Source organism: Natrix helvetica, assembly GCF_964273705.1.
Source record: "Natrix helvetica genome assembly, chromosome: 5".
In the NCBI taxonomy this organism is placed as follows: Eukaryota; Metazoa; Chordata; class Lepidosauria; order Squamata; family Natricidae; genus Natrix; species Natrix helvetica.
In genome coordinates this window covers 146459582-146476516 of record NC_138551.1, presented here as the reverse complement: position 1 = coordinate 146476516, position 16935 = coordinate 146459582, and the positions used below count along the sequence as shown (strand labels likewise).

At 50.7% G+C, this 16935-nt stretch overlaps 1 protein-coding gene across 3 annotated transcripts in view; it reads left to right on the top strand.

Annotated features, from left to right (window-relative positions):
- The window catches only part of PEX14 (peroxisomal biogenesis factor 14), a 145874-nt gene that overhangs the window by 116529 nt on the left and 12410 nt on the right, over positions 1-16935 (top strand). For all 3 annotated transcript variants that reach the window (XM_081955515.1, XM_081955514.1, XM_081955513.1), the window contains 3 exons: positions 6334-6419; positions 8821-8923; positions 12456-12553. In XM_081955515.1, the coding sequence (XP_081811641.1) occupies positions 6334-6419; positions 8821-8923; positions 12456-12553 (287 nt within the window). The remainder of the gene's footprint in view (positions 1-6333; positions 6420-8820; positions 8924-12455; positions 12554-16935) is intronic.

Sequence of the window (16935 nt, the reverse complement as noted above, 5' to 3'; positions counted from 1 at the left end):
GTTCCCCCTCTTCACATCTGCCCTTCCTGTCAAGAGGTGTCAAAACTGTTCCTTAAAAAAAGAAGAAGAAGAAAAAAACCCACCACCTCCAACTCCTTGATTTTGATTAATATAGAGGAACAAGACTTGAGCTGACTGATAATAAAACTGATAAATGACAAGCGAATTACTTGTCGCGGTAATTTATTACGTAAAATATCTTTTATTTGACATGCGATTAGTTGGAGGAAGCATCACTCAATCTGACTAGTTTAAACAGGACCCCCTGACTTGGAGGAGGAGGATGAAGGAAAAGAGGAGGAGGAGGAGAAGGCAAGGAGGGGGGAAAAAAATCTGCTATCAACATTTATGAAATGCTGGTATAAGTATTTGGCTTTAAGTATTTAAATGATTGATAGAATTTATATAGTCTTTCTCGCCCTCCTCTCCGAACCCGCTTCATTACATAGAAAATTCTGGGGAGTTCCTTAGCCAAAGTGTGTGGGGAAAGTATCTGTACCGCCTTCTCAAGATGACCTGAATTTTTTACAATTTTCCTCGTGGGTTCCTCCCCCCCCCCCGAAAAGGGATGGCATCGGAAGGAAACAGGTGTCTTTTGCAAACCGTCTTTCTAAATCTCAAAAGACAGAATAACCGAGTCGGAAGGGACCTTGGAGGTCTTCTAGTCCAACCCCCTGCTTAAGCCGGAAGCCCTACACCACTTCAGACAAATGGTTATCCAACATCTTCTTCAAAACTTCCAGTATTGGAGCATTCACAACTTCTGGAGGCAGGTTGTTCCACTGGTTAATTGTTCTCACTGTCGGGAAATTTCTCCTCAGTTCTAAGTTGCTTCTCTCCTTGATTAGTTTCCATCCATTGTTTCTTGCTCTGCCTTCTGGTGCTTTGGAGAATAGTTTGACTCCCTCTTCTTTGGGGCAACCCCTGAGATATTGGGACACTGCTTATCATGCCACCCCTGGTCCTTCTTTTCATTGAAGTAATAGAATATAGAATAACCGAGTTGGAAGTGACCTTGGAGGTCTTCTAGTCCAACCCCCTGCTCAGGCAGGAGATCCTACATAATTCTGGACAAATGTCTGTCCAATCTCTTCTTTAAAACTTCCAGTGTTGGAGCATTCACAACTTTTGGAGGCAAGTTGTTCCACTGATTAATTGTTCTCACTGTCAGGAAATTTCTCCTCAGTTCTAAGTTGCTTCTCTCCCTGATTAGTTTCCATCCATTGTTTCTTGTTCTACCCTCAGGTGCCTTGGAGAATAGTTTGACTCCCTCTTCTTTGGGGCAGCCTCAGAAGACTTTCTCATATCACCCCTAGTCCTTCTTATCATTAAAGTAAAGTAAAGATAAAGGTTCCCCTCGGACCTATGTGCTAGTCGTTCCCGACTCTAGGGGGCGGTGCTCATCTCCGTTTCAAAGCCGAAGAGCCAGCGCTGTCCGAAGACGTCTCCGTGGTCATTTGGTCGGCATGACTCAATGCTGAAGGCGCACAGAACGCTGTTCCCTTCCCACCAAAGGGGGTCCCTATTTTTCTACTTGCATTTTTTAATGTGCTTTTGAACTGCTAGATTGGCAGAAGCTGGAACAAGCCACGGGAGCTCACTCCGTTACGTGGCGCTAGGGATTCGAACCGCTGAACTGCCGACCTTTCTGATCGACAAGCTCAGCGTCTTAGCCACTGAGCCACCGCATCCCATTTCATTAAAGTAGACCTACCCATTTCCAGCAACCGTTCTTCATATGTTTTAGCCTCCATTCCTCTAATCCTCTTTCTTGCTCTTCTCTGCACTCTTTCTAGAGTCTCCACATCTTTTTTTTTTTTAGTGTAGTAGTTTGGTCCTATAAATAGGCATCATTTGGCCCTTTAAGGATGCCACTGTGCATGCAGAATTATTATTTTGGAACAAAGCTAGCTCACCTTGGCACCTCTGACAATATTCTGATTTGCTGTTTTGGTTGGGGTCCATCCGTTCCCCCTCATGCATTGATGTTCATGGTTGAAACTTTGGAAACACTGCTTTTACTCTTCGGCGCAACTTGGAAAGAGGCCTCTGCATTTATAAATGAACTTAGAAAAATCCACAGCAGTGTTTTGCAATGTTGGCGGCTCGAAGATGGCAATGCTGGCTGGGGGATTCTGGGAGTTGAAGTCCACCCTTCTTTGAGCTGCCAACTGTGAAAAACGCCTATGAAAATAAAGTTAAGCCTTTTTTTATTTGGGGAATATCGAAAACCTGGTGTCACCAAGTCAGGTTTGCTTAGGTGGGCACAGAAATCAGCTTCACCTCACACATTGTACCCAGGAAAAGTACGGTAAATATAAGTGGCTTATATTGGCAGCCCCCAGCATCCAATTTGGGGCTAGCGGCAGGGGTAAAATCCAGCAGGTTCTGACAGCATCTGGAGAACCAGTAGTGGAAATTTTGAGTCGTTTGGAGAACCGGTAGCGGAAATTTTGAGTCATTTGGAGAACCGGTAGCGGAAATTTTGACTCGTTTGGAGAACCGGTAGTGGAAATTTTGAATAGTTTGGAGAACCGGTAGCGGAAATTTTGAGTCGTTTGGAGAACCGGTAGCGGAAATTTTGAGTCGTTTGGAGAACTGGTAGCGGAAATTTTGAATAGTTTGGAGAACCGGTAGCGGAAATTTTGAGTCGTTTGGAGAACCGGTAGCGGAAATTTTGAGTCATTTGGAGAACCGGTAGCGGAAATTTCGACTCGTTTGGAGAACCGGTAGCGAAAATTTTGAATAGTTTGGAGAACCGGTAGCGGAAATTTTGAGTCGTTTGGAGAACCGGTAGAGGAAATTTTGAGTCGTTTGGAGAACCGGTAGCAGAAATTTTGAGTCGTTTGGAGAACCGGTAGCGGAAATTTCGACTTGTTTGGAGAACCGGTAGCGGAAATTTTGAATAGTTTGGAGAACCGGTAGCGGAAATTTTGAGTCGTTTGGAGAACCGGTAGCGGAAATTTTGAGTCGTTTGGAGAACTGGTAGCGGAAATTTTGAATAGTTTGGAGAACCGGTAGCGGAAATTTTGAGTCGTTTGGAGAACCGGTAGCGGAAATTTTGAGTCATTTGGAGAACCGGTAGCGGAAATTTCGACTCGTTTGGAGAACCGGTAGCGAAAATTTTGAATAGTTTGGAGAACCGGTAGCGGAAATTTTGAGTCGTTTGGAGAACCGGTAGAGGAAATTTTGAGTCGTTTGGAGAACCGGTAGCGGAAATTTTGAGTCGTTTGGAGAACTGGTAGCGGAAATTTTGAATAGTTTGGAGAACCGGTAGCGGAAATTTCGAGTCGTTTGGAGAACCGGTAGCGGAAATTTCGACTCGTTTGGAGAACCGGTAGCGGAAATTTTGAGTCGTTTGGAGAACCGGTAGCGGAAATTTTGAGTCGTTTGGAGAACCGGTAGCGTAAATTTTGAGTCGTTTGGAGAACCGGTAGCGGAAATTTTGAGTCGTTTGGAGAACTGGTAGCGGAAATTTTGAATAGTTTGGAGAACCGGTAGCGGAAATTTTGAGTCGTTTGGAGAACCGGTAGCGGAAATTTTGAGTCGTTTGGAGAACCGGTAGCGGAAATTTTGAGTCGTTTGGAGAACCGGTAGCGGAAATTTTGAGTCCTTTGGAGAACCGGTAGCGGAAATTTTGAGTAGTTTGGAGAACCGGTAGCAGAAAATTTGAGTCGTTTGGAGAACCGGTAGCGGAAATTTTGAATAGTTTGGAGAACCGGTAGCGGAAATTTTGAGTCGTTTGGAGAACCGGTAGCGGAAATTTTGAGTCGTTTGGAGAACCGGTAGCGGAAATTTTGAGTCGTTTGGAGAACCGGTAGCGGAAATTTTGAGTCGTTTGGAGAACCGGTAGCGGAAATTTTGAGTCGTTTGGAGAACCGGTAGCGGAAATTTTGAGTCCTTTGGAGAACCGGTAGCGGAAATTTTGAGTCGTTTGGAGAACCGGTAGCAGAAAATTTGAGTCGTTTGGAGAACCGGTAGCGGAAATTTTGAGTTGTTTGGAGAACTGGTAGAGGAAATTTTGAGTCGTTTGGAGAACCGGTAGCGGAAATTTTGAGTCGTTTGGAGAACTGGTAGAGGAAATTTTGAGTCGTTTGGAGAACCAGTAGCGGAAATTTTGAGTCGTTTGGAGAACCGGTAGCGGAAATTTTGAGTCCTTTGGAGAACCGGTAGCGGAAATTTTGAGTAGTTTGGAGAACCGGTAGCAGAAAATTTGAGTCGTTTGGAGAACTGGTAGCGGAAATTTTGAGTCGTTTGGAGAACTGGTAGCGGAAATTTTGAGTCGTTTGGAGAACCGGTAGTGGAAGTTTTGAGTAGTTTGGAAAACGGGTAGCGGAAATTTTGAGTCGTTTGGAGAACCGATAGCGGAAATTTTGAGTCCTTTGGAGAACCGGTAGCGGAAATTTTGAGTAGTTTGGAGAACCGGTAGCAGAAAATTTGAGTCGTTTGGAGAACTGGTAGCGGAAATTTTGAGTCGTTTGGAGAACTGGTAGAGGAAATTTTGAGTCGTTTGGAGAACCGGTAGTGGAAGTTTTGAGTAGTTTGGAAAACGGGTAGCGGAAATTTTGAGTCGTTTGGAGAACCGGTAGTGGAAATTTTGAGTCGTTTGGAGAACCGGTAGCGGAAATTTTGAGTCGTTTGGAGAACCGGTAGCGGAAATTTTGAATAGTTTGGAGAACCGGTAGCGGAAATTTTGAGTCGTTTGGAGAACCGGTAGCGGAAATTTTGAGTCGTTTGGAGAACTGGTAGAGGAAATTTTGAGTCGTTTGGAGAACCGGTAGCGGAAATTTTGAGTCGTTTGGAGAACCGGTAGAGGAAATTTTGAGTCGTTTGGAGAACTGGCAAATGCCACCTCTGGATGGCCCCAGAGTGGCGTGGGAATGGAGATTTTGCAGTATCATTCCCCTGCCACGCCCACCAAGCCACGCCCACAGAACCGGTAGTTTAAAAAATTGAATTTTATCACTAGTTAGCGGTTTGATTTTCCTTTCCTCCCCCTCCCTCAACTGTTGCAGCCAGGAAAAGCAAATGGCAAAGTCACACACATACACACACACCCTCCGCTTCAATTAGTTCTTCCCTTTCTCCTCGGCCTCTTTTATTTTTTGCCACCCGACAAAATTGTTTCACGCCTGCCGAAAAAATGCGCAAAATGGCATTTCGGCTCTTTCTCTTTATAGACTCCCTGAACTTTCTGAAATATCATCTCAGTCCCTTTTCATTAATAATGAAAACCAAGGGGCAATAAAAATGTTCTTAGCAGGAGCACGATGGGAACAGAGGGGGAGATGGAAGGGGTGAGAGGCCAGCGCGGGAGTGGGATGGGGTGGGGAGTCCCACAGGTGTCTCCGGGATGTCTGTGTTTCTGGAGGTCAAAGCAGTAGAGATCGGGGGATCGGGACGGGGTTGGGAGAGGCGGTCTCTGCTGTAGTTCAAACCCCAAATTATTATATAAAGATGTCAAACTTCTGCGACGGTTGTCAGGCCCGAATTGAGGTAGATGTTAGCAATGACAGGTGTGGATGGGAACGCAGGCGACCCTCGACTTACAACCACAATGGAGCCCCGAATTCCAGTCACTAAGCGAGGTGAAGGGAGCTTTGCCCCGGTTTACATTGTTAAGCGAATCACTGCACTTGTTAAGTGAACCTTGCCCTCGTCAAGTGGACTCTGCCCCCTCCCCCCCCACACACTGATTTTGCTTGTCATAAGAGCCAGCCGGGAAGATGTCATAATAGTGATCGTCACATTAAGCCGAGGACAAGGGCGACCGTCGTCGATACGTGGCAAACACCCACCCACACCCACCCCGGATTTTGATCACGTGATCATGGAGATGCTGCCACGGTCACCAGTGCGAGAAACAATTCCTAAATCAATTCAGTCGTAAGTCGAGATCTACCTGTACGCACCTCATTTCCCCCCCCCCCAATTCGGATCTCCAACCTTCCTGAAGATATTTCTATCCCTCCTTAAGGGAACAATTGAAACACTTAAGACAGGGGTCGGCAACACTCAAAGAGCCATTTGGATCCGTTTCCCACCGAAAAGAAAACACCGGGAGCCAAAAAAACCTACCAGGGATCGAAAAGCTTAATAAATTGCGTTCCGGCAGCTGCCACGCATTGGCGGCTGTGACACATATTTCGAGCGACAGGGAGCCACAGCAGAGGGATGTAAAGAGCCACATGCGGCTCCGGAGCCGCAGTTTGCTGAGCCCTGACTTAAGAGGTCGGGGAAGGAGATGCCTCTGCACCTTTCTGAAGAAACATGACTTCCCCCCCTCCTCCCTCTGATATATTTCTTTCTTCCTTTCTTTTCTTGCCTTTTCAGGTGCCCCCAGCTCCAGGTGGAGAGATTATGGTGCCCTAGCAATTATCATGACTGGCATTGCAATAGGTTTCCACCAGCTTTACAAGGTAAGAGGTTCTGATTTCCTCCGGGCGATGCCAAGCCAACCTTCCCCCCGCCAGCTTCTCAGAGCGGGCATTTCGTTTCACTCTCCTGACTAAGAGGCGTCAAATGACAGGCCTCTTTGCGAGTCGCGTTCGCAGACATTGCCTTCCTCGCTCCCCTGTCCTCTCCTGTAAAGACGGAAAACATTTCTTCTTGTCGTATTTGAAGGGCTGGGCCAGGAGCTGTTGTGCCCCGCCGGAGAGTCGGAGTGTGTGGAGGTTGGGGGAGGGCCAGTCCTGGGGACTGAGGAAAGCTCAGACGAGGGCTCTGCATCGGAGGCAGAGAGGGAGCGAGGCAGAGGAACAGCTGGAGCCTGTTCCCGGTGTGCGCATGCGCAGAGCTGCCAGAAGGCAAGAACAACTAAGAAAGCAGGGTCGACTTGGGAGTAAAGCCACACCTTGGAAGTGATTGCCTCTGCCCCCCCCATAGGAAACAAAAGGGGGTCCAATGGGGAGGGGGCTTTTGTAGGAAACAATTTGTTCCTTCGGTCGTTTCGAGAGTGGAAAGTTCTGTTTGTGAGTATAATTTTGCCTTGCCCTGCATTTGGAAACTACCGTATTTTTCGGAGTATAAGACGCACCGGAGTATAAGATGCGCCAAGATTTTGAAGAGGCAAGTGTAAAAAAAAAAGTTTTTGCACTTTGCAAACTTCCCAAAAAGGACCCATTTTTCGCAAAAACGGGCCCGTTTCCCCCCCCCAAAAAAGGGCATGAATAGCCTTTAGGAGGCTTGTAGAGTGCCCCGGGGGGGCAAAAACGAGCAAAACGAGTTTTTTGTCAAAAAAGGATAGCCTTTAGGAGACTTATAGAGTGCTCCTGGAGGCTGGGGGGGGGGGGGGGGAAACAAGCACAAAACGGTCTGTTGTTTGCTCATTTCTGCCCTTCCCCAGTCCCCAGGAGCTCTCTGAAAGCCTCCTAAAAGCTATGCACGGCCATTTTGGTGAAGGGGGCGGGGTTTCAGGAGGCAAAAAAAATGCTGTATTTGGTGTGTATAAGACGCACCCAGTTTTTCAGCCTCTTTTTTGAGGGAAAAACGTGCGTCTTATACTCCGAAAAATACGGTAGTTATCTAGCAGCTCTCCATACGAGATAAGGTTCATGTGGATAAACATTCCTCTGAAAGACTGTTTGCTAAGCCTTGTTGAGTGTGAATGAAAGGGATTCACAGTCGTATAAATCAAAGGGGTTTTGCTGGGACCAAGACTCCGCTTCTTGCTTTTTAAGGAAGCCTGGGTCAGAACAGGATGAGTATCTAACTCACCTGTTTCCTTCCTATCTCCATGGATCGTAGCGGCATATCTTCCCAAATGCACCTCTGTTTTTTATCAGCGGAAGATACAAGCACGCTAATTCTACAAGCCAGATCCTCTCCTTTGGCAACATATTCCTTTCAGTTTTGGTCCCTGTTTGCGTGGGGTGCGTTCTTGGGAACGCAGGCCGCCAAATAAATTTACTCTATCGCAGTGCCCCTGCGGTTGCGACAGTGGTAAGAAGTAAAGCTCTGGGTATGAAAAGGAGTCCTGTCCCCATTTTCATTCATGACGTGTTAAGGGCCGTGCAAATTCGTACACAACAGCAGAGACCAAATAGCTGTATTATTAAAAGCGCAGAACATATTTCGTAGCCCTGGGCACTTCCATTTGGTGGGCCTTTTTTTTTTTTAACGTCGTAAACTCCCTTGAAGAATTACCTTTAAAACGTTCTCTCTACCCCTGTACTTTTAATGCCCTTTGTAAAATGAGGATAGCGCTAGAATGAAGAGCTAACCTGCTCCCTTTCTGAACTAAATGATCCAAGCCTTATTGGGGAGGGGGTTGAATGCTTGCACAGCTGAGCTGAAATTCCCGTTGGGGCAGAGACTCTCAAGAAGAATGTACCCTCCTCTAAAAAAGATAAAGGGTCCCCTATGCGTGCTAGTCGTTCCCGACTCTAGGGGGCGGTGCTCATCTCCGTTTCAAAGCCGAAGAGCCAGCGCTGTCCGAAGACGTCTCCGTGGTCATGTGGCCGGCATGACTCAACGCCCAAAGGCGTACGGGACGCTGTTCCCTTCCCACCAAAGGTGGTCCCTATTTTTCTACTTGCATTTTTTGAACGTGCTTTCGAACGTGCTAGGTTGGCAGGAGCTGGGACAAGTCACGGGAGCTCACTCCATTACGCGGCGCTAGGGATTCGAACCGCCGAACTGCTGACCTTTTCTGATCGACAAGTTCAGTGTCTTAGCCCCTGAGCCCCTGCGTCCCTTTTGGGGGTGTGATATACTTGGCAACCTCCCATCAATTTAGGAATTTGGGTAGCCCGGTCTGGACTTTGAACCGACTCAACCACCCGCCCCTGTCTCTTCCTCCCCCCCTCTCTTTTTCGACAGAAATACCTGCTTCCTCTGATCGTTGGCGGCAAGGAAGACAGGAAACAGTTGCAGAGGATCGACTCAAACATCTCCGAAATGAGTGGCAGCGTGACGCAGACAGGTAAGAGATTAATGATCCCATCAGCTCCTGCCCCTCGCAGCCCTCTCCCCTCTCCCAGCGTCTGCCCTCCTCCCTCCCTCCCTCGCCTTTTTCTCCCCCCAACCTTTCCTCCCGTCCCCACTTTATGTGGCGACTTCATTTATCTGCTCTGAGAAATCTGTTCACATTTGCAAATGAAGCCCGCCGTCATTTCGGTTTAATTTGAAATTGCTTGTTTACTGTCGGCGCGGCCTCAATTAATTATGTTTTTACCGAAAGGCTCCCAACCTCAGAATATTAATAAGGGGAATAAAATGACAGCCTTTTCGAAAGGGGCTGTAAAGTTCATTTTTAATTTCTGCTTCTGGGGAGTATTTTCTTTGGGGGTCGGGTGTTTTAGTTTCACGCACGCACGCCACACACACACACACACACAGGCCGAGGCACACGCGGGGAGAGAGAGAGAGAGAGAGAGACACCTATCCACACCCACACACAGACACGCTCGTATAGGTATATAGATATAATGAAAACGGCACCTGTTTTCCCCTCTTCTCAAGTCACGTTTTTTTTTTCTTTCCTTCCAAGAATTCCGCGGGAGTCAGAGAATGTTGCAATTATGAAGCCTCTCCTGACCCCTTCCGCTCTCTCTGTTATTGATTCTATAGGGCACTGTTTATTATCCGTGCCCCCGTGAGATGGCCTAGATTAGGCGCTCCCATCACGCTTGTGGAATGGTTCCTTTTGCAAGCCTCATCGTCGGACGGAGCTCCTGAATTACAATTTTGAACCCAGCCCCCCTCCCTCTCCCCCAGATCCTCTCTTACCCCGCCAAGCTCTTTTTCTCCCAATGCGTGAGAGTTTTCACTTCAACGTTGGGTCGTCTTACTTAGTCCAGCTTTGCTTTAATCGGGCACCCGCTTCCCCCCTCCCCTTCCCGGATGCGTTGCGTTGCAGCACGCAGCATTTGAGCCCCCCTACTGCCGCAGGATCTAGACGAAGGTTTCCCTTGGCAGCTTGGAGATGGGTAGACTTCAACTCCCAGAATTCCCCAGCCAGCCTGGGCTTCGGGGGGCGGGGGGGGGAGCATCTGAGAGGTTTGAATGAGTCTAGCTTGGACGAGAGAGGCAGTGTTGAACAGGTGATAGGGGAAGGGAGGGAGGGAGGAAGAGATGGAGAAGGGAGGGAGGGAGGGTTAGTTGTCCCACTGTCAGCTGATGAAGCTTGGATAGGAGAAGTGTAGCCATGACAGACACGGGAAGGGAAGGGAAGAAGGAATGGGAAGAGGGAGGAAGGAAGGAAGGAGTGGGAAGAGAGGGGAAAGAACAGTGGGAAGGAAGGAAGTAGAAGGAAGGAGGGAAAGGAAGGAATGAAGGAAGGAGTGGGAAGAGAGGGGAGGAAAGAAGAATGGGAAGAGGAAAGGAGGGAAGGAGTGGGAAGAAGGAGGGAGGAAGGGAGGAAGAGTGGGAAGGAAGGAAGTAGAATGAAGGAAGAGTGGGAAGGAAGTAGAAGGAAAAAAGAATGGGAAGGAAGGAAGTAGGAAAGGAAGGAAGGAAAGAGTGGGAAGAGGAAGGAAGGAAGGAGTGGGAAGAGTGAGGGAGGAAGAGTGGGAAGGAAGTAGAAGGAAGGAGGGAAAGGAAGGAATGAAGGAAGGAGTGGGAAGAGAGAGGGGAGGAAAGAAGAATGGGAAGAGGAAAGGAGGGAAGGAGTGGGAAGAGGGAGGGAGGAAGGGAGGAAGAGTGGGAAGGAAGGAAGTAGAATGAAGGAAGAGTGGGAAGGAAGTAGAAGGAAAAAAGAATGGGAAGGAAGGAAGTAGGAAAGGAAGGAAGGAAAGAGTGGGAAGAGGAAGGAAGGAAAGAGTGGGAAGAGTGAGGGAGGAAGAGTGGGAAGGAAGTAGAAGGAAGAAGGGAAAGGAAGGAAAGAAGGAAGGAGTGGGAAGAGAGAGGGGAGGAAGGAAGAATGGGAAGGAAGGAAGGATTGGGAAGAGGAAGGAAGAGTGGGAAGGAAGGAAGTAGAAAGAAGGAGGGGAAGGAAGGAAGGCGTGGGAAGAGGGAAGGAGGGAAGAAAAGAAAGAAACCAGGAAACCTCTGGAAAGATCTCATCAGTCTTTCCGGGGAGGGGACTGAGGAAGACCCATCCTGCTGGGTGTCGGGGGGAACTCCGCCGTCCCGCGAGGCCTGGACTCAGCTTCCTCCCTGGGCAGCCGGCACAGCGGGTTTTCCCCTTGCCTGCCCTGGAGGCAGATAAATTACCCGGACGCTGCGCCCATTCAGAGAAAAGCGTGCAAATCACAGGCCGTCCTAATGAGAAGGGAGAGGTTTCAGACGGCGGCCCTGCGAGCTCCAGACACCAACACAAAGGGGAGATAAAGGAGGAAGGGCCACGATTAGCGGCAGCCCAGGTAGATCACGGGCAGAGCGCGGATAAATCACCAGCCGTTAGAGCAAGGGGAGGCTTGGCAGATAAATCAGACCGGGGGTGAAATGCGGGAGGTCTGCCGTTCTGTCTTCGTGGAATCCCTCCCTCTCCCCCTCTCTTCCTCCCTCTCTCTCTCCCCTCCCTCTCTTTCTACCTCCCTCTCTCCCCTCCCTCTCCCCTCCCCCTCTCTCCCACCTCTCTATCTCTCCCTCTCTCTCTTCCTCTCTTCCTCCCTCTCTCTCTCTACCTCCCTCTCTCTCTCCCCTCCCCCTCTCTCTACCTCCCTCTCTCCCCTCCCTCTCCCCTCCCCCTCTCTCCCACCTCTCTATCTCTCCCTCTCTCTCTTCCTCTCTTCCTCCCTCTCTCTCTTCCTCCCTCTCTCTCCCCTCCCTCTTCTCTCCCTCTCTCTCCCGTCTCTATCTCCCCCTCCCTCTCTCTCCCACCTCTCTATCTCTCCCTCTCTCTTCCTCTCTTCCTCCCTCTCTCTCTACCTCCCTCTCTCTGCGCCCTAGATCCCCTCCCTCTCTCTCCCACCTCTCTATCTCTCCCTCTCTCTCCCCCTCTCTTCCTCCCTCTCTCAACCTCCCTCTCTCTCTGCGCCCCAGCTCCCCTCCCTCTCTCTCCCACCTCTCTATCTTTCCCTCTCTCTCTCCCTCTCTACCTGCCTCTCTCTCCCCTCCCTCTCTCTCCCCTCCCTCTTCTCTCCCTCTCTCTCCCGCCTCTCTATCTCCCCCTCCCTCTCCCTCTCTCTCCCTCTCTTCCTCCCTCTCTCTCTACCTCCCTCCCTCTCTCTCCTCTCCCCCTCTTTCCCTCTCTCTCTCCCTCTCTACCTGCCTCTCTCTCCCCTCCCTCTCTCTCCCCTCTCTCTTCTCTCCCTCTCTCTCCCGCCTCTCTATCTCCCCCTCCCTCTCCCTCTCTCTCCCTCTCTTCCTCCCTCTCTCTCTACCTCCCTCCCTCTCTCTCCTCTCCCCCTCTCTCCCTCTTTCTCTTTCACTCCCTCCCTCTCTCCCTCCCTCTCTCTCCCCTCCCCCTCTCTGTCTCCTTCTCTTTCTCTCTCTCCCCCCTCCCTTTCATGTTCTTTTCCTTGTGTGCCTGTCCTAATTTAATCATCTTTCTCTCCCCTTTCCTTGCACAGTGACTCAGCTCCAGACCACCTTAGCCTCGGTCCAGGAGCTGCTCATTCAACAGCAGCAGAAAATCCAGGAGTTGACCCAAGAACTGGCTACCTCCAAGGTATCTCGCTTCCCGGCAAACTTTCCAGCAATTTGCAAAAGTTTTGTAAGCTTTTTTCCCCCAACTGAACCCCCCCCACCCCCCGCTCCATTGCTGGAAAAGCCCCAGACAGGGCGAGAATGCTCTTATCAACAGCCCCTCTATCATGAGGGCTGAATGGAACCTCCATGTTCAGTAGTAGTCTAGCTCAGGGGTCCCCAACCTTTCAGACCTCAGGGACCACTAAATTTATAATTTGAAATCCCGTGGACCACTAATATGATCTGCCTAAAGACCGGATGGGTGGGCGTGGCTAGGTGGTCATGTGACTGGGTGGATCTGGCTAACTCGATGTCACTCACATCGAGGGGCACCTCGCCAGCCTCTTCTTGCCCCTCCCCTCCCAGCCCCTCCTCGCCTGCCCGCCTGGGCTCCTTAGGGCCCCAACAGGAACCAGTTGCTGGAGCTAAGCAGCCCCCAGGAGAAAGAGTTGGCAAAACAGCTCAGTTCAAATTGGATCTGGCCGAGAAGGAAGCTCAGCGGAAGCACCTCACTGAGGACTAGGAGCATAGGCTTTCCAAGCAGAGGGAAGACCTGCGGGAGCACAAGGCCAGGTGCCAACGCCTGGAGGCTCAGCGGGCTGAGATGGTCAGCCAGTTCCAGGCCATGATGCAGCCCCACTGGAATGAGGCCCCCTGGCTCTTTGCCACCAGCGGCTCTTCCCTCCAGCCTTCACCCAAAGCCCCCCACCAGGAGGCTGAAGCAGACCCCAAGTGGGAATTTCTGTCCCCCTCTGACCCACACAAAAAGACCCCGAAGGGGGAGACTCTCTGCAGCAACACAAGCCTTCATTGCACGTATCCGTCCCAGGGGCCCTAGTTTGAGGACCCCTGATTGAGTGCAATATGGAAAATGCAAATAATTTTTCTGTGGACCCCCAAAATTTGCCTGCGGCTCCCCAGTTGGTGACCGCTGGTCTGGCTGACTGCCAGCACCAACCAAAAAATCGCAAGGGATCGGTGAATGGATTGAATGGAGTGAATGAAGAAACGGTCCCCCCCAAATTACTGAGCGGTCCCATTTCCCCGTCATTTAGGAGGTGGTCCGTGGGGACGGATGTGGGGAGGCCAGGCAGTGGGGATACCTAGAACATCCATGAGCCAGGAAATACACACACACACACACACACACACTGTTTGTGTTTCATTTCATGCCCTCTTTTAACTGTCTTGGGTGGCCTGCAGCCCGGCAGGAAACAGGATTTCGGTCTGAAATGTTACTATTAAGAGCACATGTCATGCTTTAAAGGAAAAAGCACGGAGGCTTCAAGGATGGGGGCGGGGGAGTTCAAAAGACTCCCCCTCCCATTTTTTTTTAAAAATACACAAACATACAAATCTTAATATAGCAGCACTCTGCCCTAACGATCAAAAACTATCTTCATGCATACAGAGAGAGACAGAGAGACAGAGAGAGAGACAGACAGAGACAGAGAGAGAGAGAGAGAGACAGAGAGAGAAAGAGGGACAAAGACACAGAGAGACAGAGACAGAAAGAAAGAGAGAACAGACACACACATACACACACAGAGAGAGACAAAGAGAGAAAGAGACGAGAGAGAAAGACAGACAGAGAGAAAGAGATAGATAGATAGACAGACAGAGAAAGGCAGAGACAAAGACAGAAAGAGAGAGAAACAGAGAAAGAGAAAGAAATAGACAGAGAGAGAAATAGATAGATAGACAGACAGACAGAAACAGAGAGGGAACAGAGAGAGACACACAGATTTCATTTCATTTTCATTTATTAGCACTTATATACCGCCCCCTCTCCCGAAAGGGACTCGGGGCGGTGTACAGTCCATATAAAAAACACCAAATAAAATACATGTATGCATAGGAGGAGGATAAAATAGGCCAAAACTGTACAGCTAATAAATAAACAATATAAGAATTTAAAATATCATACAATTTATGCACTATCCCTCTAAAAACCCGTAAAAAGTATATGCCAGGGGGGCAGACGTTGTAAATTATGCCAAACCAGCCAGTCGGAACAGGTGTGTCTTCAGTTTCTGTCGGAAGGAGCGGAGGTCAGTAGTGGTTCTAATGTCGGGGGGGAGGTCATTCCAGAGGGTTGGGCCCATCACAGAGAAGGCCCTACTCCTCGGTGTCGCCCGTTGGCATTGCTTCGTGGACGGCACCAGGAGAAGGCCCTCCCTGTGAGAGCGGATTGGCCGCAGGGATGTGTGCGGGAGGATGCGATCCCGCAGGTAACTAGGCCCTATGCCATGGAGCGCTTTAAAGATGGTAATCAGAACCTTGAACCGCACCCGAAAGACCACAGGTAGCCAGTGCAGCTCGCGCAGGAGAGGTGTTACGTGGGAGTACCTAGTACTCCCCATGACTACCCGCGCGGCTGCGTTCTGGACTAGCTGCAGTCTTCGGGCGCGACCCAAGGGAAGCCCCATGTAGAGAGCGTTACAGTAGTCCAGGCGAGACGTCACCAGCGCATGAGTGACTGTGCGTAGGGCATCGCGGTCCAGAAGGGGGCGCAATTGGCGCACCAGGCGAACCTGGTGGAACGCCCCCCTTGCCACGGCTGCCACATGATCATCCATTGACAGCCGGGCATCTAGGAGGACGCCCAAATTGCGCGCCCGTTCCACAGGGGGCAATTGCTCGCCCCCTATGGCCAGTGATGGAATTAACTGGCTGAACCGAGGTGCCGGTAGCCACAGCCACTCAGTCTTGGAGGGGTTGAGTTTGAGTCTGTTGTCCCCCATCCAGACCCCGACGGCTTCCAAACACCGGGACATCACTTCGACAGCCTCGTTGGGGTGGCTTGGGGTTGAAATGTACAGCTGCGTATCATCAGCGTACAGATGGTACTCAACCCCAAAGCCACGGATGATCTCACCCAGCGGCTTCACATATGCGTTGAACAAAAGGGGCGAGAGGACCGACCCCTGCGGCACCCCACAAGAGAGTGGCCTCGGGGTCGACCTCTGCCCCCCAGTCAACACATATTGCATCCGGCCGGAGAGGTAGGAGCCGAACCACCGTAAAACGGTGCCTCCGACTCCCATCCCCTCCAGCCGGCGCAATAGGATACCATGGTCGATGGTATCAAAAGCCGCTGAGAGATCTAATAGGACCAGGATAGAGGAACAACCTCTATCTCTGGCCCTCCAGAGATCATCCACCAACGCGACCAAGGCTGTTTCGGTGCTGTGCCCGGGTCGGAAGCCGGACTGGCGTGGGTCTAGATATACGGATTCGTCGAGGTGCCGTGGAAATTGCTGCGCCACCACATTCTCAACAACCTTCGCTAAAAAGGGAAGGTTGGAGACTGGACGATAATTAGCTAGCTCCATTGGGTCAAGTGAAGGCCTCTTGAGCAGGGGCTTCACCACCGCCTCTTTCAAGGCAGCCGGTAAGAAGCCCTCACCCAACGAGGCGTTCACCAGGCCCAGAAGCCAGCTTCGCGTCACCTCCCAGGATGCCAGTACCAACCAGGAGGGGCACGGGTCCATTGAACATGTGGTGGGTCGTAGCCGTCCCCGTAACCCGTCTAAATCCTCGGGGGCAACAGAGTCAAACTCCTCCCAGAGTGGACTCACAAGACTCACTGATGTCGGCTCGTCCGGACCACTGGGGGGGGCCCATCCGCTCCGGATCTGAGCGACTTTGTCTTGCAGATATTCTCCAAACTCCTCTGCTCTTCCCTGCAAGGGCGCCTCCCGCGTCTCCTGCAACAGGAGAGAGCGGGTCACCCTAAACAGGGCGGCAGGGCGGTTATCCGCAGACGCAATGAGAGCGGCACAATGCCTACGTTTGGCCGCTTTCAATGCCACAAGGTAAGTCCGTAAAAAGGCTCTTACCTGTGTTCGGTCAGATTCGGAGCGTGAGGACCTCCACCTGCTCTCTAGACGTCTCCTATGGCGCTTCATCACCCTGAGCTCCTCGGTATACCAAGGGGCCCGGGTGGCTCGCTGCCGCAGGAGAGGTCGCAGAGGCGCGACCCGGTCTAAGGCCCCCGCCGTCGCCCTATTCCAGGCGTCGACTAGGTCCTCCGACCGAGCGCGGGTTAGGGCTACAGGTAACGGCCCAAGCTCCGCCTGGAACCTATCCGGTTCCATCAAGTGCTTGGGGCGGTACCAGCTTGAACATACTGGTTCCGCCTCCTCGCGGTGGAGGGTAGCGCCAGGGAAGTCGAGCCGGAGATATGAGTGATCTGACCATGACAGGGGCATAATCTCTAAATCCCCTATTCCCAGATCACTCGTCCACTGTTCAGATACAAAGATAAGGTCCAGTGTGTGGCCGCCTTCATGTGTGGGGCCCTGAATTAGTTGGGTCAGGCCCATGGCTGTCATGGAAGCCATGAACTCCCGAGCCACC